The following is a 27190-nucleotide window of genomic DNA, read 5'->3' on the forward strand; positions in this document are numbered from 1 at the left end:
TGTCACGAGCGAGATGGAGGGTGATGCAGGGTTATTACTTTAGAACGACTAACTGCTTGTTAAGGCACTTGATACAAATCGGTTAAAATTTCCAAAATAAAGAGTGGAGGATGGAGGGTGTCACATCTGGGTCTGTTGAGACTGGCTTTGCGTTGGTGGTGGATATGAATCATCACGATGTGCATTGATCTTTTTCTTGTTTTCTCGACTTGGTCCCGTGCTTTCCTCGCGGTGCTTGTGTCTTCAGTGTGCGGTGGTGCAGCACAGGCCTTACAGAAAGGCAGATGAGTTCTTCCAAATCGTCCATCGAAACAACAATCCTAATGGTGGCATCTCGAAAAGTAAGACAAACAGAAACTGTACATTAAAAAAAGGGGAGGGGAAAAAAAATTCAAACAATGGGGGGATGAGAAAAGGATAGAATTGGGGAGCGAAGGATGGACTTATCTGGAAAGAAAGAAAAGGCGATTTAGAATTATTTCAATTGATTAATCTTTACTCTGCATTACAATGTCTGCACTTACTGGCTCATGGCTTGACTTCTTCACCACTCTCGCTGTGGTACTCCGCCACGTATAGGCTCTTGTCGATGATTCCGGGGATCGGCTTGATCTCTGTTCCAAGCTGCTCCTCAATCCCTTTCAGGTTGAAGCGATCGTCATACGTGATGAGGTTGATGGCGAGACCCAGGTGTCCAAAGCGGCCTGGGAATTAAAAAAAGTGTTTTTACACTCTGAAGAAAACCGATCAACACACATTTAAAAAAAAAAAAAACAGGAATGTTTTGAACCCTTACCGGATCGACCAATGCGGTGAAGGTACGTTTCTCCCAGCTTGGGGAAATCAAAGTTGATCACAACATTCACAGCTTGAATGTCAATTCCTCTTGTGAAGAGGTCTGCAGATGAAAGACGGAGATCAGACTGATACTGGGACACTAACATTCTTTGTGCTTCAACAGGAAACATGAGCTCAGAAATTATGTACTCGATAAAAGTTAAACTTTGACTCATTTTTTTGGAATTAGGTCATTTCTTCATCACTTTCCAGACATGCTAAACTAGAAGTACATTATGTGTATGTATGTCTTGATGGGTGTGTGTAAATTGGGTATAACTTCATCTTGTGTATATGAATATTCATAAAATATAGATTTAGATATTTACAAGAGGTTTGTGTGTATGTAAACATGAGCATGCACGTGTGAATATAGATAAATTCGTATTGGTGGAAATGCATTTCTTTTTGTATGCATCTATTTTGTCTGAGGTTGACCTGTCTGAATTTTATTTTTGAGTTCATTCCAAACAAGTCTGGTATCAACTGGACGTCATTAAGTTCGTTATTTCTACAGAAAGTCATCGCATTGTTTAGTAGATAGAGTTTCAATGTCAGCAGACATTGCTGGGATTTGGATCTGGGTCTTTCATTTCGGTCCTTTGTCATTTATAACCTCCATATATTAACATATTGCTGGAAGTCACATAAAGATGCATTAAATTTGGTATTCGTGAGTTCATGGTTGAACATCTTTTCTTTAAAAACAGCAACTGAAAGATTTTCTTTTGGGGTTGATTAAAAAAGGCTCACAACAGCTTCTTTTCTGCTGCTAGTGAAGGTTTGTCACTCACCAGTGCAGACAAGGTTCCGGCAGAGGCCATTTCTGAAGTCGTGGAACACACGGTTGCGATGCTCCTGGAAAGCAAAGCAGAGAAACGTTTGTATGAATGTGGCTTTAAAACTGACGTAACACTGCTTTGACAAAGATGTCGCACAAGAGTATCACAAACTTTACGTTGTGCGCCTGTCAACGTTTAAGAGGTAAGTGTTGGTGTCAAGTCATTCTACCACCGTTCGTATGGTTTCCCTTTAACAACACACGTTATGTCTCCAGGCCAACTTGGGGGAAAAAAAAAACCGCAACATGGTACAATACAGAATCTTATTAGACTTCATCCGAGAATCAACTGTACCATTACTCATTGAGGGGAAAGAAAAGCTGGCAGAGGTGGATCACTCCAGAAATAGAGCTCTGGTGTGAACTGCAGCAGTACATCAAATCACAAACAGGAACAGCTCAACAATGCACATATCAGTCGCCACATGCATGCGAGTCGTACAAAATGGTAAACATGGTTTCAGGAGCCGACCTGTCTCATCTTGGCGTGAATGTAGAAACATGAATATCCAAGCTGCGAGATCTTCTTAGCAAGGAGCTCCACTCTCTGAGAGGAGTTGCAGAAGATAATAGACTGGTTGATCTGGAGCTGAAAAAAAAATTAAAATAGAGACCTGTTAATTCTGCGTTTTGAACGTTTTTACAGTGGATTTGTAAAAACACTTCAGATTAGTGTCCCCATCCACATTTAGAATTAAAAGCCTGTAGTCAAGGTGGCCTTTTACACTTCTCCCTCTGCTTAATGTAGATAAATGTCAGCAAGAAGTACAGAGAGGCAACACTCACCCTGGAAAACAAGGTGTTAAGGCAATGGACTTTTTGCCTCTCAGTTACATAAGCATAATACTGAGTCACGCCCTTCAGTGTAAGCTCCTCCATTAGGTTGATCTCATAGGGTTTCTGCAGGTGCGCATTCTGAAAATAAAGTCCAACGTTTATGTTCGCTTTGTGCCACATTTAGCAGAAGATATTCTTATGGGAAAAGATAAGATGAAGTCCTGGAATAACCACAAAAAACTGAAATATAACTGTACCATAAACTTCTGCACACTGAGGGGGAAGGTTGCAGAATAGAGCAAGATCTGCCTCTGTTTGGGGAGGAAGCCCAGAATCTCCTCCATCATCACCACAAAGTCTTGAGACAGGAGTTTGTCAGCCTGTCGAGCAGAAAGGCAAAAGACAACATTTACCACAAATGACTATACGAGGAGCCGCGTTTATGACTGCGATGCTACTGAACTCACTTCATCCAGAACAATCATCTGTACTTGATTGACTTTGGCCACTCCTTTCTTTATGAGGTCGAGAATCCTTCCAGGAGTCGCAATGACCACATGTACTGTGTTTAGAATGAAAAGAAATAAACAACGTGAGAAAGATGTACCACTTCCTGCTACTCTTCACTCAGCCACCGAGCATGAGTTTGGATTAGTTGGCACACTTCAATTGTCAACAGCTTTGCCTGCCAACAGTGTAGCTGTATACCCAGCAGAGTGCGATCTGGAGGCTAGGAGACACTAGTGTCATACATTATCCAGTTACAGCATGTCAGAGGGGTTTCATGATACTTGAAGCAAATACCTTGCTCTATAAACTTAAATGAAAAATCTTGGATTTATTATATATTTAATCTGTAGATTTATGTCTGTTTTCTTGTTGCTCTCCATCCGTCTTATCTCCTTTTCCCCGACTGGAACGGCAGAAATTCTCCACCTTCGAGTCTGGTTCTGCAACGTCCACATTTGGATAGTTAACCCTTCCTCACAACTTCCTACATTACCATCACCAATTAAGTCACTTTAGGTCCACACCGTTTCCTTACTCAAACTCAAGTCCTTCCTTATAACAATACAAGTCGTCACATAAGGTGAAACATTTTACTGTACAACAATAGAATATATAGCATTCGCACTTCAGCTTTAGTTTTTGAAGAGATAAGACTAAGGTCCATCGCCCTCCTCTACAGTTTATTGAAGCGTGTGAAACGACCTGGATATGAAGCATCTATACCACCAAATGAAACAATGGTAGTTTCTAAACAAAGATGGGGAAAAATTAATCAGCAGTGCGCAAGTAGGTGTGTGTACATGTGGTTAACATCCATCCATCTTCTATACCGGTTAGTGTTCAGGGTCATGGTACATGTAGATGGATCTAGGCGAAACAATGCTCTGTTCACGACTCTCGTCTTATTTGAAGTCCGCTTGCTTTTTGTGCACCTTACTCATCCACTCCCAGCCGTGTGAAAAGGCCCCATCAATAAACAGTTAGAGCAACATTATAGCCTACTCAATTGTAATGGTATTAAATTGAAAACTCAACCAGACATTCATAGGTGCTGGACAGACACTCATTTAGGCATTAAAGAAATTAAATTCATCAATATATACAGCAGATTTAATTTCTTTCAATGACTAATGAAACCACACCATTGCCATTTTTAGATACCGATACCCTGTTTCCGTATTATTACCCAACCCGAGTCTCCAGTCCCAGGAGTTAAAATCAAATTTTTCGTTTCCATCTCCTCTGTTGACATGGAATTGTTCTCTGTAAAAGTGCCTTGAAATGACTTGTCGTAGGGCTGCAACAACAAATCGATAATGAAATTCCTTGCCGTGTCGCGCGATTTATGCGTCACTCACCATGTTGCGGAGCGGTTTACTTCACCTTCGGAGCTTTCTCAATGCTGGCTGACAAATAAAGTTTAAAAAACCCACACAAAAAAAAAAAACCTCAACCTGCAGAGCGAGTTGAACGGAGCGAGGCGGTACAGTAGAACCTGTGAGGAACGGACCTGGTAAGAGCGATACGCTGTACTGGACACATCACTGCGCACGGACACATATTTAACTGTTAACACGCCTTAATGAGCAACAACCTACCGAATGCGAACAATGAACTGGTTTTCCTGGCAAATTTCAAGCTGAGAGACACTGAAACAGCCAAAATACTTGGACTGGACACGATCATTGGAATATTCAGACGTTGTGGTGTCAGGAGATTAGTTTTGAGATCTGAATCATCGCTGCTTCCCTGCAGCACCATGCTGCAGTGAAGCTCCTCTGTTAGTTTCACCTTCCCTTAACAGCAGAGATCATCAGGCCCGGGGGCCAAAACCGACCAAGACGCTCCAATCTGGTCCCACCAAGCAAGAAGGTTATATAAGATTTATACGTTTTTTTTTGTTTTTTTTTACACATTTCTTTGTATTTTGCACCAGAATGTTTCATTAAAATTGACTTCATGCCAAGATTGTAATCATTTTCAGTACCAACGGTTTGAGCTTACAAAAACAGTCAAGTTCACCACGTATACTGTGACCACAACAAAGAAAAACTTAAGTGTAAATTCTAAGGTTATTATTGCAATATTTTACCAGTCTGGTCACTGAAGATGAAACGGGACTGCATGTGATCTGAATTAAATGAAATCTTATTTATTAATTATTTTGTATACATATACATCTCATACACCTTTGTATAGGTTCAGTTATGTGCTTTTAAATAACCATAACATATTTAGTGTTTGGTTCATTCAATATCAACTGCTCCTACAATTTGAGATGTTTGCGTTGTTTTTAATCCGATTCAAAAAAGATCGACCGATTAATCAATTATCAAAATAATCGTTAGTTGCAGCCCTAGACTGTTGTATTTGGCGTTTGAAAATTAAAATCCAAGTTCAGCACATTTGTCAGTACAGAGAAACTGAAACTGAACAAGAACACTACCTAAAATCATGACGGCCGTGTTACAACTCCGCACAAACAAATTTTTCTTCACTTTGCCCTGAATATGGTTCTATCACAATTAACAATCAGCTTACAAGTTAAAACAGCACATGTAAAATATCCCTTGAGTCATCTACCCATCCGTTCTTGTGGCTTTTCATGTTAACTGTCGCAGGGAGTCTCAACAATTCAACAGCAGCAGACCACATGTAACCTTCTGAACCACGATTTCCCTTAGAGGGTTGATTAAGGTCCACCTGAAGCCAGAGTCACAAACCTCAGGCATGGTGCCACAGTTGGCTCATTGCATCATTGGCACATGGTCAGAGATGTCCTCAGAGTGAATGTTGCTAAAAGCAGTCGTCATAGAGGGAAGCAGCTTTGCAGACGCTGAAAGGCCACATAGGCACGACATGCCTGTATTCAGCATGACTTGAGTTTGAGTGAGATTTGGCTGGTGGAGTTTCTTTTGCATCTCAAAAGCATGTACAGGAATGCCACCCTGCCTTTGGCAGGCATGGTGCAGTACTGTGACTCAGCCTGGAAGGGACACTCTCTGCTCATTAAAAGCCAATGTCTAGGGTCTTTGAGAGGTTAGACATTAAAAAAAGAAAATCTGGCCGGCTACCGTTAGTGTTTTTTAAGGCATGCCTACATAGACACTCATTGTTGCCATCTATTGAAACTGAATTTCAAACTGATCTAAAGACAACATAATGGCAGAACTATTGATGCAAGTAGAGATTACCGGTTTCATCGAGTCTCATGATGTCGTCACGGAGGTTGGTTCCACCTGTGGTTGCCATTACTTTCACTCCGCCCATGTGTTTGCTGACCTGGATACATATTTGGCTTACTTGCAGAGCCAACTCTCTGGTGGGTACAATGACCACAGCTGGAAGGAAAAAAATTACAAAATTAATAAAAAGAAATGCTTGTTTTAAAACATTGTAATTCTGTAATGAAATAAACAGGAGCCAGCTTGATCTCATGAACAAAATCTTTCTAAACCACAAACAATGATGTCACAACAATTGGATGGCTAAACTGCAAGATGGTTTCACACAAAGACCTACACAGAGAGCGTTCAGCTGAAGTGTGACATGTGGTGCCAACAGAGACTGGGTCTAAACGCTCACCTAGAAATAATAAAAAGTGCTGCACTGATCAAATCTTGATCGGCATCAATTTAGTGAGTGGAAATGTAGAAAACCAGCAATCTTCTCACCTTGTATACAGTCCTTCTTCAGGTCAATGCGTTCAAGTAAGGGAATGAGGTAGGCTCCACTCTTTCCCGTGCCATTCTTGGCTCTGGCCAAAATATCCCTTCCAGACAGTGCAATGGGAATGCTTTCCTCCTGCACACAAATCCACAACAAATGAGCATTTCAAGCATAAACACAATCTGTTGGGAAAACCATCCAACACTCTCCCAGAATGTGAGAACGAGGGTCCACAACCTTGGCCAACTGACGTTCAACAGTCCAATTTAATTGGCAACAGGCTTGAATTCGAATGTCAAGAGTAGCAAGGCGAAACTAGCTTGATAAAAAATGTCAACGAGATTCCAAAGATGGTTGAAATACTTGAAAGCAAATATCCAAACGGATTTTAAAAGAATGTCAAATGTTTTTGACAAAGGCTGGAGGATCAATAAAGTCAAACGAATCAAACTTCCACACACCATGATTGTAATAAAAGATCACAGCAGCCAGTCTAAAGGTTGGGACATTTCGGTCAGGGCCACAGTGGTGGAGCCAGAAACGTAACGGTGCCCTGGAGCCATCCCGCAAGCTCGGCTATAAATAGTTTTAACTTCCAAGTGCAACGGCTTGCTTCTTTATTAGTTGCATCACCTCGAGTCTTACAAATCTGATTCGATTCTTAAAGATATATAATCACATTTAAGACTAAATGAATATGAAACATGATCGAAGACTTGCACTTCTAAAGACATCAAAATACAATGGAAAACATTGATAGCTCACACATACCGTTGTCCAGTCATGATAAGTAATGCATTTTTTTATAGGTTTTATTAACACACAAGATCACATGCCAAATGTTTCATTGTGCAGCAGTTTGACAAAATGTCAGTTTTACAATACTTAATTTGTGGAGACAGTAAAGTCAACTTTAGTATCACAATATTCATTTTTAATTACACACAACTATAATTAAAGGCTAGTACTTCCTGAAAGAAAAACAAACTTGTTGTAAAACAAGCAAATGATAGGTGCGGCTGAAAGTACCTGGATTGGAGACGGCTTCTCCCAGCCCATCTCGAAAATTCCCATGAGTAGCTCCCTCTTTAAGCAATAATCCTCAAACTCATTGCCTTTAGTTGCAGTCACATCCTGGAATCAGAGCAATTACGGAAATCTTGGTAAAATGGAAACATTGTGGGGAATTTACAAGACAGGGAAAACAAATCACAATACACGGGCTCACACGTTGAGTAGTTGACAATACCTATGAGGGTCCAAAAAAACCCAAAAATAAAATACAAAATTTCAAGTCAATCATCTTGTACCCACCGAAGTTTTCATCCTCATGTCCTTTGGGGGCAATTTTAAATTTTTCTTCCAGTCATCTCCAGGCCTGTGGAAAAGCACATTTCTTATGAGCAAAATGTAAGCAAATTTATCAAAATATGTGCATCTTCAGGTGAACAATCACTCACTTGATGACAGCGTTTGTAGTCGGGGCCGGCTGGGAGTTTCCATTGTTGATTGTGCCTTTCATCTGGTTAAACGGCTGCTGTTGAGGGCCCCCGCCGCCGCCTCCTCCCGGGGCCCCTGCAGGCTTTACAGAGCCTCTGAGCTGTCCGTTTTGGGTGGACAGGCCCATAATCACTGGATTCTCTGTCCTGGCGGTGCTCATGTTTATATTGTGTCACTTTTCCGTTTCTTTTATGAAACCTTCCAACAGTGTCTAGATTCAGCGAGCCCACACTGCTGGGACCTCTCAAACTCAGGTTTGCTCTCTTTTCCTCCCCCCCCCCCCTCCTCCTCTCTCTTTATATATTTTTTTTTTGTTAAATATTAGCTAAATTTAAATTGTCAATGATTCGCTATGCAGCAAATATCCCTGCTTGGACATCAAGTGTTGAGAAACAAATTTCTTTTTTCTGCTTTTGTAAGACGTCTAAACATGGAAATTAAACGAGGGCTTAGCATAGATTTAACCTGCCAATGTTATCTGGAAGGCGATACAGCAGGAGGGCTTCGGCCGACGGTTCAGCTCGCCATCACTGAGCCAATGTGTCCTTCCTCACTTTCGTCTAACCCTGGAAACAGACGACATAAAATACACACACGTCAGATGAAACGAAACAAAACAAAAAGAGCCGGTAGATAATTAGCACGTTGGGAATATCTCGCATTTATGATTCGTCATGATAATGTGAATAGTTAACAGGAGGAGGCGAGGCCTCCCATCGAGTTAGCCGTCACACGGCTAACAGGTTAGCTCCGTTAATAATGAAACTGCATCGTTGAGCAAATTGATTTAACGAGAGTTGGAAGAGGGTGTTCGGTAAATAAATGGTTTTAGATGTACAAAAGTGAACCCCGTAAGGTCAGAGGAAAACCGGGGCTAGTTAGCTTTTATAGCTACTCAACGACGTAACCAACTAGCACGTTCAGCGTCATGCTAACGTGACTTCAACTGGCGTAACAAATAAGACACGATTTCATTTCGGCTCCTGAAACTACAGAGCCAAGGGTTACATTAACAGACACGGGCTGTGACGCCAACAAACAAAACTAAATGTAAATATGTCGACGAGTACGAGATAACCCGTCCAAATGGAGACCGGCTAACACAAGCTAGCCAGCGACGGCGATATGACACCAACAGTCAAACAGAAGACTGCAAACCCACCACGGAACATTAAAGTGCGTAAAAAAGAAGCTGCTTGTGAATAAAATGCATTCGGATGCGCGTGTGTGTGTGTATTTACCTGGGTTAACTTGAATAACCGGTTCCGTATGCGGTGTTTGTAAGGTGTACTCAATATATTTTTTTAGCTGACTACGAAAGAGTCTCGTTCAAGATGGCTTCCAGCCGTATTTAACCCGCCCCCGTCCGGAGAATCAGCTGATTCCAGTTTAAATCAACACTTTTACCCTCGACCACGGTCACTAATAATACACCTTTTAACCAATAAATACACCGTAACTGCGTCCGTGAACGTTTTAAATTATTCGACCGTGTGTGGGTTTCAAAAATGAAATCATTTGGCATTTAATTGTGTTAGCACGACTTATCCAAATTATTATTATTAATATTTTTAATTTTAGGAGTCATAAACTGAAGCCTCGAATTTACTTAGTAGTGGTGGAATGTGTTTAACAAAAGGCACATATTTAGTGTGTTGGTGCTTGGTCTTGCGCAACCTAAGATGTGATGACGTCATTGTATTGCGATAACGATATGTAACGATATCTATTTTTTTCCACCCAGTGTGTTTGTTTCAAAAGCACATATGCCTGTTGACTTTGTCATTTTTGGTCTTTTTTTCTCGATGTATGTGTCCACATTATTTGCGTGCACTTTCTATTTTGGGTCCCAAATGTATGAATATAAGCTCTATATTTTGAATGTTTCTATTTCTACATTTGAAGATTTACGTTACAAACCCACTAGTTCAGTAATAATTCATTATAAACTGAGATTACATTTAAATCAACTCAATATGTTTCACTCTCATTTTAGATTAAGAGCCTTGTTTGATTGACTGGTAAAATGAGAACATAAAAACACACAAAGAATAACAACTTTCTTTGTTTTAGTGAAAAGAAGAATGGGATTGGGTAGATTGGAGGCCACATCTTTAATCTGAGGTCTTGCGTCGTGGGTTTAGTGGTCGTCACAGTCGTGTGACAGCAGAAGGCAATCTGACAGATTTCATGGCTGTTAAGCCAAACAATGTGATTTACAGCAAATATTCGTCAATAGAAATGCTGTCAAAGATGACACAACCACAGAAGCCACAAATGATCATTTTAGGACTCTCACTGAAGTAAAACAATGAACCATGTGTGGATTCTTTAGTGGTGTGTGATGTCTGCAAATCATATTAAAAGAGTTTGACTCTTAGTGGATACATGTAGTTTGTTTTAACATAAGATAAGATATCCTTTATTTATCTCACATGTGGAGAAATTTGCAGTGGTACAACAGGATAGTAAAGAGAAAGAAGCACACATAGCAGAAACTAAAAAAGCAGATAGAAATACAATATAATAAAAATAAAAATATGCACACGGTGCCTATAAGTGTGGACATGAACAGAATATGGGGGTGGATGTATTGCACATAGTAAATAGTAAATACGTTTTTATAGATTATTGCCCAGTTGGAGTGGAGCGATATTGTCCGGTGGTGGTGTGCAGTGGTCTACTGGGAGCAGGCTTGGTTGAAGAGTCTGACTGCAGCAGGGAGGAAGGACCGGCGGAGTCTCTCCTTCAGACACCGCGGGTGGAGAAGCCTGTCACTGACGGAGCTGCCCAGTGATGTGACGGTACCATGTAGGGGGTGGGAGACGGTCTCCATCAGGGATGAAAGCTTCTTCAACATCCTCCTGTCTCCCACCACCTCCACAGGGTCCAGGGGGCAGCCCACTACAGAGCTGGCCTTCCTCACCAGTTTGTTCAGTTTGTTCCTGTCTGCAGCCGTAGTGCTGCTGCTCCAGCAGACCACTCCATAGAAAATGGCTGATGCCACCACTGAGTCATAAAAGGTCCTCAGGAGCGCCCCCTGCACTCCAAACATGATTCTATCCACTTTTAGTTAAAAAATGGTAATGTCTTTGTGTGCTTTCATGTTGGCCGTATTTAGACATTTTCAAATGTCAATTTCAATTTGTTGTATTTTGTGCGTCTGTTCACACGACAACCGTGCTCTCAGCAACTGAAAATACACTTTTAGAAAACTACTTGCAAAGGCAGAACTTTTTGGAAAATGCTCTGACTCTCTCTCCTTGAAAATCATAAAAACTGAGCTTTTCTGAAATGCATATACTGCACATGCGCACCACGGCCGTAGTGACTAGTTCTGCACATGTGTGAGAATGATTTATTCAGAACAAATGAATGCAGTGTGCGCTGTTCACTCTTGAATTTAGTGTTTCTCTGATAAAGTTTACATTTACGACACCATCATCTGGATGACATCAAGACAGCAGTTTTTTTATCCATACAAACAACCAGTGGCGTTTCTTACGGAAGAGTATTAGGGCCATTGAAGGGAAAAAAAATTCGGAGGCTAAACAAAACAGCAACCTTTGTGTACTGCAGAAAAAGTTGAAAATCAAAGTCGAGACTTGTTTTGTCACGGAGAGACGTCTGTCCATCCCTCATCATTTGCTGCTGGATCTGAAATCACATTTAAATCACTTAATTCTGACTATATAGGGTTGCTTACTGCTAATGGACATGTGATTTTACGCAGGATTTCCTTGATTAATAAGAACACATTTTGGGTTATACTGTGGGATCCGTGCCTTTGTGCTTCGTACTCAACAAACTTCTGCAACGGAACAACACTGCTGGCTGCACACTCTCTGCAAAGTCCTAATACTGATGATAACTGACTGTGTTTATGAGCTAAATTCTGTCCTGAAGCATCTTTTCACCACTCCACCTTTATCGAGCAAGTGACCATTTTTGGTAATTTCCACACACATTACATTTGGCACCAGTACTTTGTCTAGGTGAGATCAAGAACCATGTGGTCTTCACCCAGCCAATCAGCAGAGGTTACTCTACATCACAGACCACATGATTGTGACATTTGACCAATCAGCAGAGACCTGGGAGGCCTCCAATTTCCTGTTTTCTCTGATGTCAGAAAAAGGGGCCATTTGGCTAAACTTACTGTGTATTTACAGTTGAAACATCAAAACTAACCATGGTAAGTTGATGAAACTCACAGTTCTGTTTTTAGGACTAGGTAAAACAATCCCGATTAAACAACAATCCTGAGATATCAGTGGTGACAATGAGTTGGGATGGTTTTGATGCTATTCCGGTAGCTGGTCTAATTGAGTGGGAAGGGAGGGGGGGGGGGGGGGGGGGGGGGTTGTCAGCATCATTGGGGTCATCAGGTGGGCACCCTCTTTCACTTGTGTTTCGATGATAGGCCCACGACACCTCCAGAGGGCTCATCAGCAACACCCGGCATCTCGAGTGTGCCCCCCTCTGCTTTAAACCCTTACGTGCTGCAGGTGTTGGTGGCGGTCCAGGTAGTGTCTCACCTCTTCATCCACAGCCATCGACTTGCTTCTTCTGCTGCACCTGAGAGGGCTTTGATGGTTTGGCGTAGGGTTTGGCCTTGGATTCCCAAATCCTTAAGCAGTCTGATGGTTGACTTGCCAATGAAGCCTCTGCAGGCGACTTCCACTGGACAAACCTTGGCCTTCCATCTGCGTTGTTCAGCATCGGCTGCCAGCTCCATGTACTTAAGGCTCTTGCGTTCAAATGCCTCCTCCATAGCAGCCTCCCAGGGAACAGGAAGCTCTATGATGTACACAGTGTGGAGTGAGGAGGACCAGAGCACAAGGTCTGGTCTGAGATTTGTTGTGGCTATCTCAGAAGGAAAGCAGAGCCTTTGGTTCAGATCTGCAGCCAACTTCCAGTCGCAAGCCCCACTGAGCTGGCCAATGTCCGATGTTGTATAGCCTTTGACTGGCTTTGCACCTTCTCGGATGAACTTCCTTGCGGAAGTAGGATGGAATGATGGAGAAGGCAAGGCATTGAGCTTTACCCGCCTGGCATCCAAGGCAGCTGCTAGGCACTTCAGGACGTGGTTGTGCGGCCAGGTGTAACGGCCTTGTGACAGGCTTGTCTTGCAGCCAACCAGAATATGTTTAAGGTTTGCGGGAGATGGACAGAGGGGGCACGTGGGGTCTTGTCCGTACCATTGGTTGAGGTTAGAGGGGGAAGGTAGGACGTCATACGTGGCACGTAAGATGAAGCTGATGTGAAATGCTTCCATGCCCATCAGCTCCCTCCAATCAGCAGAGATTACTCTATATCACAGACCACATGATTGTGACATTTGACCAATCAGCAGAGACCTGGGAGGCCTCCAATTTCCTGTTTTCTCTGATGTCAGAAAAAGGGGCCATTTGGCTAAACTTACTGTGCATTTACAGTTGAAACATCAAAACTAACCATGGTAAGTTGATGAAACTCACACATTTTAATGTTGAGCAGTTGTGCTAAGTGATGAAATAAGTGTTATTTGTGAGCAACTTCATGAAATGAGTGAAATTACAGCATGAAGAATGTGGGTGCCAAATATGATCATATGCCCGATTCACCTAAAAATGAGAATTGGCTTGGTGTGACCTTTTTTGGACATATGCCCGATGCATCTAACTAGTCATACTTAACACATTTTCCTTACAAATAAGGCAATACAAGTTAGGGCATTATGTTTTAATGTTGCCAAATGTTTTTATAACAGTAATGCCTGCTACGCAGTGATTCAGACATAATTTTAACCCATTAATTTAGAAATCCTAAAGGTATAAATAGCAATTTTGTTAGTTTATGACCTAATACCAGTTCTATTGCATGTTAAATTTTTAGCAAGTGTCTGCTCAGATGTTTTATGGCAAATGGAGGGTCAGTGTTGTCATGCCAGCCGTTCCTGCCATCAGTGACGATGATAAGAAGGAAGATGAAGATGTGGCAGACCCTTATTTTCCTCCACTCAAGTCTATCAAGGAGATGGAGACAATGGTTGTGCGGCGTAGTACATAAGACTACGTCACTATTGATGATGGGATACTGGCCATCAAGTGGAAGGACAACAAAACTCTCACTCTGCTGTCAACAGACATGCAGGTAGAGCCGATGTCCTCAGTTATCAGGTACTGCAGTGAGACCAAGATGAAAGAGCCAGTGAGTTGTCCAGCTGTCATCAAGAGTTACAATGCCAAAATGGGGGGCATTGATAAGACTGACATGCAGGTGCACCTCCACCGCACTCCCATGAAGTCCAAGAGGTGGGATCTGCATCTGTTTGCATATGTCATTGATGTCAGCCTCACAAATGCCTGTGTCATGTACAAGCGGGCCTGCAAGGCCCTTGGTGTGAATACCCAGTCTCTGAAAGAGTTCAGAATCCAGGTGTTCAAGGTAGCCAGCAGCCAGAGGCCAGCCACACCCAGCTCCAGAAGAAGTTCATCTTCATCTGTTGATAGCCTGGCCACCACTGCTGATGTCCCTACACCTGTCCCCGCACACCACAGCCACACCCCAAATGTGGCTGCGTGGTTTGACCTCTCCCTCTTCCATGCTCCTGTACATGCCAGACGGCAGACGTGCAAGTACTGCAGCAGGAAAGGCAACATCCTCAGGTCAAATGTGGTCTGCAAGGTATGTAAGGTCCACCTCTGCATGAACGGTGAGCATATCTGTTCGTTACTTGAAGAAGTGTCCTAATGTTGTCTAAAGTGACACTATGTAAGTTGGCAGGTGTCTGTATCAGCACTTATGTTGTATTGTTCTAAAAGTTATTCTAATTTTAAAGAAATACATGTTCCTTTCAACTTATATGTTTTTTCCTTGTATTTTTTTTATACAAACTTCTTGGATATTTTTTTTTACCAATAATGGGCAAGGACCCAAATATGGTAACTTCATTTATGTAAATTTTCTCTATGAAAATAAAAAATTTCCCAAAATTTTAAAACAGTAATTATGTCATGTTAGGTCCCAAAACAACACTCTAAGGTTGAAATTTTGAATTTCAAAGTATTTCAACGAGTGCCCTATAAAGGGTTAAATCGCCTGCGATGCATTTTGTAGAAGTAGTCACACGCGCTGGCATGTGGATGGACGGACTTTGTAAAAAACTTTTTTTCCACCGTGAAAAAAGAAATCTAGACTTTGATTTTCGAGTTTTTCTGAAGTGCAAGAAGTTGTTGTTTTTTTTGCCTCCGAATTTTTGTTTTTCGTCAGTGGCCCTAATACTCTTACCTAGTTTCTAGATGTAAATTCTTGGTGGGGCAAGATTTTATTTCAGGTCTTGTGACACCACTGAATTCCAAAGTAAAGAAGGTGCACAATCTTTTAGCTACAACATTATAACAACCATATAGGCACTGACCCCGCAAAACTGATGACACCAGGTGGCGCTCAGCCCCCCCCTGTCCCTAATGACCAGTCGCCCCTGCAAACAACCAATACCAAGTGGACCAAAATGCCAAATAAAGACAGTTTGAAGGAGCTTCAGTGTTTACAATGTGCATATATAAGTGGCTTTATTGAATAAAAACAGCACTCACTAGTGGCGCAAAATGAAAACATCATTCTCAGCTTTTCTGCCGTTTCTGTGTAAACGGACTTCGTTTTTAAAAAAGTTTCCATCGACAAGAATCGTTTTAGAAATATGTGTTTTGCGGTCTCTGACTTTATGATTTGACCACTATCACAACTCACAACAATTGCAATATGTACTGTATGTATGCAATGTTCAGTAAACAGACAGTGACGCTCCTTGTGTCGCCATGGAAACAACTTGCTCCATCCTGCAAGTGCGACATCCAGTTTAGAGAGAAAAATCAGCATGAAAGCAACCTCTGTTATGACTTCAAACACTTTCTGGACCAAATTAACTGCCTGAATTCCACCAGGAGCCATATGTTTGACCCCCTGCTCTGCACATGAATTACCTGTTTTACATAAGACTGATGTGAAATGTAAATATAGATAGAGCAGCTTTGTGACGGCAGTTTTGGGGGTTAAGGCCTTGTTTAGGAGCTTGTCATTGACTTCAACCATTAAAAATGGTTTGATTTCCAGAAATATCAAAGTTTTACCAAAAACTCAGAAATAATGAAGCTGTATAAGATTTGACGTTTTCCCTTAATAAGATTGTTGCTGGAGGAACATAAAGTACACCCAGTTCGGTAGAGTTGCTAAGTTACTTGGACATGCATTACTGCCCTTATGTGATAACCACAGTGGAGTCTGTTATTGCTCCAAAAAACAAATCAGCAAACGTAGAAGAGTAAGCACTAACAGGAAGTCCAGACACATTTCACCACAGATGGCTGAGACACTCACTCAAGATTTACAAAGCATGGATAACCTGCAGCCATTTTCCTTTGAGGTAAGACGTGGTTTAGAGCCATCACACACACACACACACACACACACACGGTTTTGTTTTACTGGAACATGCTCTGACGGTGATTATTTTTAAAAGTAGAACTTGTGCGTATACATTAACTGTAGATGAATAAATGTCACAGACAGCCAGAAGTCTGCACAAGTTTCCTTTTAACTTTATTTGCACTTTCTAGATAAATTTCACTATTCGAAATTTAAAAAGTGTAGCTTAATGCTGACATTCCATGTCTGTCAGTCTAAGGTTAAAGCTTTATAGAGAAAGTGAACACATATATATTTCTTTCTTGTTTAAAACTATTTAAAATAACAATTACAAAGCTTATTTTCACTAGTGAGAATCTAACCCTCATTTATACTTTTTCAATTTCAAATGAGAAAAATACAGCCATTTTGCTTGGTTGCACTTTTTCCAAAGGGTTTTCATTTCGATAAATTTGATGTATACTGTATTTAAATCATTTCGAATGTGCCTGAAGCAATATCAAAGGTGAAAACTACAGTGAGAGCATAATTATCTGGAGGCAGAGGTTTGCACAATTTTCATGTAAAATTCATGTAAAAATTAAATGTAAATTAAAAAAAACAAAAATGCATGTATATTTTTGCTTGCTTCCGTCAAAAAGTAAAAATTAAACCCTCCTGGTGGAGAGGTTTTAATATAGGTTATCAATATAAAATGTGATACACCATTGTGAAATTTAACTACTTTACTCGTGATTTGCTTCATGAAATCATTAAAATAGATTGAAATATATACAGAACACATATAGACCCTCTTTAAACTCCAGAAAAGAATTAGAATAATAAATAAAGCTTCCTCATGCGAAACCACTAATAAACTATCTATAGACTCTTGCCCGTTAAAATTGGTAGATATTGTTTACTTTAAGACATTGGAAATCATTATGCCAGTGAAAAATGAAAGTCTCCCCACAGGTATTCAAAACGTTTTTAAATTGAGAGAAAAGTATTATAATTTAAGAGGATTGGTGTCTTTGAAAGGTAGTGTGCGAATTAAAGTTAAAAACAGATATGTTGAAATTTTGGGAGTCATATCATGGAATGGACTCAGCGACGACTTAATGTTGTGTAAATCCTTGCGCTTCAAAAAAAGATTGAAATGTAAAATAATTACTGGTTACAATAAAACAAATGGCTGAAATCAGAAATCATAACGATGAGTAATTTAAAGAGTAAGTTTTAGCTTTCTATTGTTTTCTCTTGCATCACTGGTGTCCCGGGTAACTTGATTTTTAAGGGACGAGCAAAAATAAGCCTTAGTTTCAGCCTACACCCGCCTCGGCCACAGAAACTGTAATAAATAAATAAATGTGTGTGTGTGAACTTTTAAGAACTATAAACTGAATGCACAAAATTTCAATGTTTGCACGGTAATGAAATAAACTATTCATTCATTTAATGCTTGTAATAAGAATGCAAAAACATTTCTAGTACAAGTAGCAGTGATTACAAATAGTGCTCAAAAATCAAATTTTATCTAATAAAATTAATAAAAAAAAAAATTATTTTCAAAATCAAGACCTCTGTTAACGTTAAATTGAGACGTTCAGTTTCTTCTTTTTATTCCATCTTGTCCACGTTGAGGTGACACTTCAGGTTTCTACTGTCTGTGACTTCACCAACTAAGTTTCTGATAGGGAGAAGTGGTTTTGTTTTAATTCATATCTAACCAGAGAGAAATGTTTTGGTGTATTTGCTTCTAAAAATATCTCTTCCCAAATGAAGGGGAAGTGAAAACAATCTGCACTGCTCAGTGCTTCCGGTTGAATAACTTGAGTAAACTGTTACCATGACCTCGTAAAAAGATGTAACATTCTGCAAGAATTCATAGAAACTTGACAAATCGAACCTGTTATATATATATATATATATACACACACTAAAATACTTTGGCTTAAATGTGATCATGTGAATAGTTATTTTCTTTGTTTTATGCAGGTAGACAGTGAAGACACCGACGACTGGACAGACCTTTATGACAACTACACCACATACCCTGATGAGAGGGAGACAGTCTGTCAGGGCAGCCCGGACCTGCAGAACTTCTACAAGGTGTTCCAGCCCGTGTTTTACAGCCTGATCTTCGTCCTGGGTGTGGTGGGCAACGGCCTGATGATCACAGTCCTCCTGACACGCCGGCGCCAGCTGCGCATCGCGGAGCTCTACCTCCTGCATCTGGCCCTGGCCGACCTCCTGCTCCTCCTCGCTCTGCCCTTCGACGTGATGGGCGGCGCCACCAGCTGGCTGTTCGGGGAGTTCCTCTGCAAGATGGTGGGCCTGTTAAAAAACCTCAACATCATCTGTGGGAGTTTTCTCATAGCCTGCATTGGATTTGACCGCTATTTGGCCATCGTTCACGCAGTCCCGAGTATGCAAAGTCGACGTCCGAGAGTCGTGCACCTGACGTGCTTCGTGCTGTGGCTCATCTGTTTGGGCCTGTCGGTGCCGAACGCCATCTTCCTTTCTCTGAGAGACGACGCCAACTCATCTACGACCGATTGTTCCTACTACAGCCACGGTCTGCATGCACACAACTGGGTTTTGACCAAAAGAGTGTTACACCACGTGTGCTTCTTCCTCCCTCTGGCCGTTATGAGCTACTGCTACACGGCACTGGCGATTACTCTGTGCAACAGTCAGAAGAGCCAAACGAAGAAAGGCGCTGTCCGAGTGGTTTTACTCGTGACTCTGGTGTTCTGCTTCTGCTGGCTGCCGTACAACGTCGCCCTGCTGGTGAAAACTCTGGTGGACCTGGACGTGGTCGCCTACAAAAGCTGTGGCTCGTTGCTGTTATTGCAGCCGGTGCTGGACGTGACGGAGAGCCTGGGTATCTCGCACTGCTGCCTCAACCCTTTCCTCTACGCCTTTGTTGGGATGCGCTTTCGCAACGAGCTGATACAGCTGCTCTATGAACTGGGCTGCATACGGATTTGTCCGCCTCTTGTCCGAGGGCAGGGTCACAGTCGAGCGTCTACCACCGACGGAGCGACGCCGGTCAGCACCGTCGTCTCCTGATGATTCCTGCAGCGATTCACCCACTGTCATCATATACTACCAGCTGATACTTTTAAATGCATTTAAAATGTTTTATTTACCCAGTCAATGAAAAAAAGAAAATGTTGGCCATAATTTGTTTTTGCTTGCTTTGCAGATATTGCTAACAGAATTAAATAAAGATTTCACATATTGTACAGCAACCGAGTCCCACTGTCGGGTGGTATGAAATAACAGAAAAATCGACAACACAATAATCAAACATATTAGAGGTCCTTATTCTTCTATTTTAGACTTCTATTAAAACAGTTATACAGTACAACTGCAAACAATCACAAATTGCATCTTATATACAGCAAGTATATATTATATTCATATAATTTCTTTTTCACAACAGTTTGGTAGTTGGAGAAAATAAATCAATGGTATTAAAACAAATAGAAATTTGAGGCACTCCTCTCCTGACCGCCACGCTGTTCCCACAACAAAGACACATGTTTTTTTCCCCAATATACACATTTTACAGTATTTTAGAAAATGGCTTCAAATTTGTCATTGAACAGTGTTACAGTGCTTTTCAATTTTTTTTTTTTTTTTTTTTTTTTTTAAATCAGATGTAATCCAAAGTTTGGAGATTTTTACTGATTTATTAAACAATTATTATTTTTTTTTTCAAACAACTACAAGAATAACGGTAATGAAAAACTTTGGACACAATGGGAAGTTAACCTAGTGAACTCTGTTTTTGTTGTTTTGTTTATTTAGCTGGATCAGAATGGCATGTTGGTCATACCACCGGGCCCGTAACCAATAGGACTGTCCAAAGACATTCCTCGCTGTCTGAGAGATTGCGGGCCCATCATGCCAGACTGCGGGTGAGACGGGCCCATCATGGGGCCCTGCGGGGACATCAGAGGGCCCTGAGGTCCGAAGGGCTCCCCTGGAATGGACAGGCTTCGCTGTTTGGCCTGCATCATCATAAGATTCTGCTGAGCCATCAGGTTGTGTGGGTGCTGCTGAGAGGGCATCATGCCGGGGTACGGGTTGGAAGTATGGTGCATGAGGCTGCTGTTCATCATGGCCTGCTGCTGTTGAAGCTGCTGCTGGGGCACCAAGCCTGTCCTCCCCATCATATGTCCAGGGGGACACATGGGGCCCATGCCCCCTCCTGAAACCATAGCCCTGGAGCCCCCCTGAGGAATGCCCATGCTTTGGCGTATTACACCGTGCGACGCGTGAGGTGGCAGCTGTTGTTCGGCCATCATGTTCTGCAGGCTAGCTAAATGAGGGTTGGACGAGGGCCCGCCGCCATGCGGGGGGCCGGACGAAGATAGCTGTTTGAGGAGCTGCTGTGGGGTGTGGTGCTGGGACGGCGGCCCCTGATGTGGATTCTGATGTGGCTCGCTCTTGGGGAAATACTGAAGGGTGCTACTGGGCTTATCAGCGGGAATGATGCGGGAGAGATCGAACTCGGGAATCCCCGTGTGAGTGGGCCGTATGACTTCACTCAGATCCGGTCCATCCCCCATGGGAAGAGAGGCGAATGAGTCTGAGGGGTGAGGGGGGCGTTGGTGAGGGTGGCCTTTGCTCAGCAGGTGCAACTGCTGATGTGGCAGAATGTCCTCATTTGACTGGGGGAAATTCTGCGGCATTCCTCCGATAGGCGAGTGCATGGGCCCGTGCGATGGCGGCTGCATACGTGGAAAACCACCCATCTGATTCTGAGGCGAGACATTACAGGGCCCCATTCCCTCAGGTCCGTCTCCTCCCATCATGGCAGAATTCATGGCTGGCATGCCCATTTGGTTTGGGGAAGAAAGTACCGATCCTGAGGTGTCATGGGGCAGGTGCTGCTGACCTTGGCTTACAATACCCATCGGGCTTTGTGGATCACTGTGGGGTCCCATCGGGCCATGGGAGACAAGCATCTGTGATGTCTGGGGATTCACCATGTTTCCTGGTGACAAAACAAAGCCGACATGAGAACAATGCAACGACACACATTTTGTAACACGGTGAGTAACAACAGATTGAAGGCTTAATAGAACACCGAATTTATAAACAGGATCAATACATTTGAATCTTGCTCTACTGTTGTCAACAAATTCTAAGACACATTCTCAATATCAAGAAGACAAACCTGCAAAAGTGAGCAGACGCGCACAAAGATGACTGTTCAAAAAGAAAGTAGGAAGTCTGACTCCATCAAATAAGTCATCAGTGAAACTGGGTGTCATCGTTTACCTTTACGTGAGCTTCATCATTATCATTATTAGTTTGCCATATATATTTTATTCAAGATTTTTACCATGTTAATACGAGAATTATAAGTTCTTGCATTACAGAGAGATGCTTATACATTGTCTTATTTATAGAGAATAGTAAAAACTAAATAAAGGTACAATATTAAAAAAACTAAACAAAATTTAAAAAAAAACTAAGCAAAGCAAAGAACAAAATAAAACATTAGCTTCTCCTGCTTCTTCAGCTTCGGTAATCATCTTACAACCGTAGCACTTATTGCAGTGTCATCACAAGAGTCCAAGTCCTTAACAAAGTTTCTATATGGTTCCCAAATCTTTTCAAATATGTGTCGTTTGGTCCTATGAATATATGTAATTCTCGCCAATGACAGACTGGACAGCATTTGTTTTAGCCACTGGGAGGCGCTGGGTCCAATGACATTTTTCCAGGAGAGAACTATACATCTTTTTGCTATCAGTGAGCTGAAATCAATAAATGTAGTTTCAGACTTAGTAAGATTATGATTTTGTGGGTATAAAGACAATAGAAATATTTCAGGCTTTAATCTTCACTATCAAATCTTTTACTTCTTCCAAAATAGTTGTATCTGACTACTTTCCCACCTGCAGTGTATCAGTGTGCCTTTAGAGCCACACCCTATACATGTATCTGGAATGTATTTATTATACTTGTTTAATTTTACAGGTGTGATGTATATAGGTATTAACCATTTGAATAGTCATTGTGTGAGTTTTACTGCATGCCCTTCCCCAATCCTGTTTACTAATATTAACCTGTAAATCTTCATTCCAGTTGAGTTTTCTGTTGAACTGGATAACAACAAATCGTAAAAGTCTGAGATGATGCTCTTCCTTGACTTATTATTTATAAGCAGTTTTTCTAGCGGAGTAAGAGGGGTGTTAATGAAGTTATTTTGATTTGGGTTCACAAAACATCTCAATTGCAAGTATTTAAATTAATGTTTTTTGTCCAAATCAAACATTGTTTTGAGTTCCTCAAAGGACATAAAAACATCTGATTGTGGCAGATAAAAGTAACCAATTGTTTTTAGTCCCTTGGATGCCCATATTTTAAATGCTGTGTCTGCTCTACCGTGTGCATATTTTTCTATTATATTGTATTTTTATCAGCTTTTTTTTTTTTTTTTTTTTAGTTCCTGCTATGTGTGCTTCTTTCTCTGTACTATCCTACTGTACCACTGCAAATTTCTCCACATGCGAGATAAATAAAGGGATATCTTATCTTATCTTAATAAAGAGCTGATTACTCCAGACTGGACTAAACTGTGTTTGGTATAAAGTCAAGAAATACCTAAATGATTCAAACCCCTACTGAATGTTTTAGGAAAGGGTTTTCTATATTTGATCATAGTTTTTTACTTGTATCAGAATACAGGAATGAAGGCAGCAGTAATTTTAAATTAAGAGACTCCATTTCTATCCAATGCAGATTGTTTTTGTCAGAAAAATGAAATGTGATGGAGCCCAGTTGTGCAGCTCAGTAATACCAGTGAAAATTAGAGCATTTCAGCCTCCAGTGTCAAATGGCAAATAGAGGAGAGAGAGACGGATCTTAGACCTTCCATGATTCCATATAAAGCTTACTGTCAACTTTTTTAACCACTTAAGCAAGTCTGGGGGTTAGGCAAAGGGATATTTTGAAAAGATACAACAATTTTGGTAATACATTCATTTTTAAGATGTTTACCCTTCCCAGTATAGAGTCAGGCAGTGACGTCCATCTGTCGACAGAGGTCTCAACTTCTTTCCTCAATTTGTCATTATTAGTTTTCACCAGCTGATCCAAAACTGGTACAATTGTATTTCCTAAATATTTAAATTGTTCCACTATTTGAAATTTGACAATTGGGGAGTGGGATTCTCTCTGTCCACTTTATTTAGCATTAATATAGAAGATTTAGTTTCATTCACTTTATATTCTGAGATAAGCCCAAATAGCTTGACTACTTCCAGCACTGCCGGTAATGAAGAGGTGAGCCTTGACAGAAACAAAATAACGTCATCAGCAAACAAGGAGATCATATGTTCAGTGGGACCTGTGGTGGAACCAGTTATTTGAGGGTGTGCAAGCTGTTGCCAAAAGCTCAATCACCAAATAAAATAATACGGGAGAAAGAGGACATCCCTGACAACAACCTCTTTTAATTATAATTGGTTTAGAAAAATGTCTGTCTGCTGGATTATTATATAGTATCCTAACCCACTTTATAAATTAGCCTCCTATGCCAAATCTATTAAATACATTAAAAAGATAGGGCCATTGGACCCTATCGAACACCTTTTTCACATCCAAAGATAGGAGAGCACAATCCTTTTCCTCTTTTTTATATTTGAGGATATTTAACCCCAGTCTTACATTAAGATAGCCTTGTCTACCACCATCAAAGCCATTCTGATCTTTATTTATTACATCAGGAAGAATTTTTTGAAGTTGTCTTGCTAAAAGTTTACAGATAATCTTATAATCAGAATTAAGGAGACTAATGGGTCTCAGATTATCACATCTGTTTGGGGGTTTGCCAGGCTTTGGCAGAAGAATAATTACAGCTTGATTAAGGAACTCCAGGAGGCAGTCTTTTTCAAAGGTTTCATTGAACATATCTAAAAGTGGTGTCAATAATTTATCTTTAAATTTTATATATCTATCTATTGGAATACCGTGTGGTCCTGCCCGTTTACCTAATTTCATTAAGTCAATGGCTTGCCCTATTTCTTCTTTATTTATTTCCAAGTCGAGCTCTGCTTGAAGGTCATTTGGGTTAACTGGAATATTAAGCCTATCCAAGGTTACTTTCATATCAATAGCGTTGTTATTTTCTTGGGCATCATATAGAGTCTGGTAATAATCCTTAAATGCTTCATTATTATCTTTTGGATTCACTATTGTTGGACCTTTACTTTCAATAGATGTTGTGGATGTTTTGGTTTCAAGCTGTTTAATTTGCCATGATAATAGTTTTCCAGCTTTATCCCCTTGTTTGTAGAAGACCTGATGCAGCTTTAAAACTATTAAGTTTCTCATATTCTGCTCTTAAAAGTATTTATCCCTTTTCAGCTTCTGGATCACTTTTTTCAAATATTTTTTCTTGTTTTTTTTTTTAATTTTGTTTTCCAATTGTAATGCATCCAGCCTCACCTTCTTAGATTTGTAGCCTGTGTAACTAAGAATGTGCCCTCTCAGAAATGCTTTAAAAGCATCCCATTTAGTCCCATTTTTTGAATTTATGTGTTGTCCTATGTATTTAACAAAATCCTCAACCTGCAACCATCTATGTTGGAATCGCCATTTAGGTGGATCACAAGTAATAGTTTCATCCCAATATTCTAATTTACATGGTGCATGATCTGAAATAACAATATTGTTATATGTACAGTTTTGCACCTTGGACACCAAGTCGGTAGAAACAAAAAAACTATCTATACATGAAAAAGTATGGAAGGTGGCAGAATAGCATGAGTAAGATCTCGTTTGCTGATGTCGTTCTTGCCAAATATCTTGTAATTTAAGGTCTTTCATAAATCGTTTTATACTCAATCTACTATGGTAATGAGTCTGATCTACACCAGTAGATCTATCCCTACTAGGGTCCAATGGACAGTTAAAGTCCCCACCTATTAAATGTTGTCCCGACAGTGTTGAAAGCAAAAGAAACCGGTCCTCATAGAACACAGAGTCATCTATATTAGGACCATATACATTCAATTTAATTTCTCAAGCAATAGTGAGCCTTGAATTATTGTGGTCCTTAATAACTTTATCTACATGGAAAAGAACAGATTGATGAATAAGAGTCATAACTCCCCTTGTTCGAGATGAAAACGCTGACGTAAATACTCTACCTGGCCACCTTCTCCTAACTATCTTTTCATCTTCCTCCAGAAGATGTGTCTCATGTAAAAATTTTATTTTGGAGTCCATATTTTTTTAGTCTAGTCATGACTTGTTTAACCTTTTTAAAACGCTGTAGTCCCCTGCAGTTCCAAGCAATACAATTAAGTTCTATTCCTTCTGCCATTTTAATGTTATCAAACAAAGCAAGTAACAGTGATGATGACTATTTGTTACCAAAGTCATCTTCAAGTCCAATATGATGACCTGAAGACACATTAGAAGCTTAACACACTTGAACACTGCAACACACAAAAAACAAAATAAACTATAACAACTCCTTAAAACCCACTTTAGTGAGTCACCCTCCCCCTCGTTACTCCTCCTATTATAGCTTGTGACCACTCCACATGTTGTGAGGAGCAGTCTAACCCCTCTCCACTAGCCAAAACAACAACAACAAAAAAAGCATAAACCGCTGCTGTTCATGCTTAACAAATAAAAATGACTAAAAGTTAATATTTCTGGAATTAAAGTGGAAGTTACTCTCAGTGACTGATGCACTTCTGGACTATTGCAACATGCTTTGTACCGATCTCCTTAAAGTGTGCATTAATAGGCTGCAATTAGCCCAAAATGCTGCAGCAAGAAGACTAAATCTTAAGAGGTCATGTTATTCTCGAGTCTCGATTTACTGAGGAATTCGTTTTGAGGTCCTTGTATCGGTTTTTCAAGCATTACACGGCTTTGTACCTTCACACCACTCAAACTGCTTGTCTCAATATGTTCTCATATGAACTTTCGGGTTGTATGGAGCTGGAGTGCTCAACCTACCAAATATAAAATAAAAAATTAACGCAGAACATGCCAGCTCATATAAGAGAAGCATCTTCCATGGACAATTTTAAGAAACATCTCAAGATGTAATTTTATGCTTTTGATGAGGACATGGATTCAATGTTGTCTTCAACAAGAGTTCAACAGATTGCTTTGATATTGGCTCTAAATAGACATCTTCTACTGTAATTTTGAGTTTTATTGCTTGTGTTTCAATATTACCTAGTTTTTAAAAGACTTTATCATTTAGTCTTTTTTTTTTTTTTTTTTCCAATCTTGGCCTCTGTTAATAATCAATATATTTTCTTATATTACGCAAATTGTTATTAAACTACATTTTATCTGTCTACTGTACAGTTGTGTGAGCCGTTTCCCTGTCTCCCACATTCACATTTGTTTTCATACCTCCGATGCTGACAGCAGATAGAAGCGGTCGATCTGGTAACATCTCATCATCTGAAGTGGCGATAGTTTTGATTGCGTCATGGTAGAGGGGTGTGGAACTTGGCATGGCGTACTTGGACATCTGGGACATGATGAGGGATAAGGGATTCTGAGATGGCGGGGCGTCAGGAGATGAAGTAAATGGCATGCTGGGATTCATAGAGCCTGGCTGGCTGATGGGAGTGGAGTTGGAACTCCTGGGGGGAAGCGACTGGCCTG

General features: G+C 40.7%; 3 protein-coding genes across 3 annotated transcripts in view; 1 reads left to right on the forward strand and 2 right to left on the reverse strand.

Annotated features, from left to right (window-relative positions):
• Positions 1-203: 203 nt before the first annotated feature.
• Positions 204-9484, reverse strand: ddx6 (DEAD (Asp-Glu-Ala-Asp) box helicase 6). The gene is made up of 14 exons (XM_080459664.1): positions 9376-9484; positions 8095-8700; positions 7949-8012; positions 7664-7768; positions 6640-6769; positions 6160-6306; positions 2923-3017; positions 2713-2835; positions 2465-2593; positions 2151-2267; positions 1632-1695; positions 797-898; positions 525-704; positions 204-447 (listed from the first exon to the last, which is right to left on the reverse strand). Exons 2-13 carry the CDS (start codon positions 8292-8294, stop codon positions 529-531), a joined length of 1452 nt encoding a protein of 483 aa, XP_080315790.1. The 5' UTR covers positions 8295-8700; positions 9376-9484; the 3' UTR covers positions 204-447; positions 525-528.
• A 6983-nt stretch (positions 9485-16467) lies between these two features.
• cxcr5 (chemokine (C-X-C motif) receptor 5) lies at positions 16468-20007 on the forward strand. The gene is made up of 2 exons (XM_080459966.1): positions 16468-16541; positions 18521-20007. The coding sequence occupies exons 1-2, from the start codon at positions 16479-16481 to the stop codon at positions 19595-19597; spliced, it is 1140 nt and encodes a 379-aa protein (XP_080316092.1). The 5' UTR covers positions 16468-16478; the 3' UTR covers positions 19598-20007.
• Positions 20008-20150: 143 nt separating this feature from the next.
• The window catches only part of bcl9l (bcl9 like), a 40780-nt gene continuing 33740 nt past the window's right edge, over positions 20151-27190 (reverse strand). The window contains exons 8-9 of the mRNA XM_080459965.1: positions 26933-27187; positions 20151-21533 (exon numbers count right to left, since the gene is read on the reverse strand). Coding sequence (XP_080316091.1) covers positions 20347-21533; positions 26933-27187 — 1442 coding nt within the window. The 3' untranslated portion in view covers positions 20151-20346. The remainder of the gene's footprint in view (positions 21534-26932; positions 27188-27190) is intronic.

This window comes from Lipophrys pholis, assembly GCF_963383615.2.
Source record: "Lipophrys pholis genome assembly, chromosome: 3".
Taxonomy (NCBI): Eukaryota; Metazoa; Chordata; class Actinopteri; order Blenniiformes; family Blenniidae; genus Lipophrys; species Lipophrys pholis.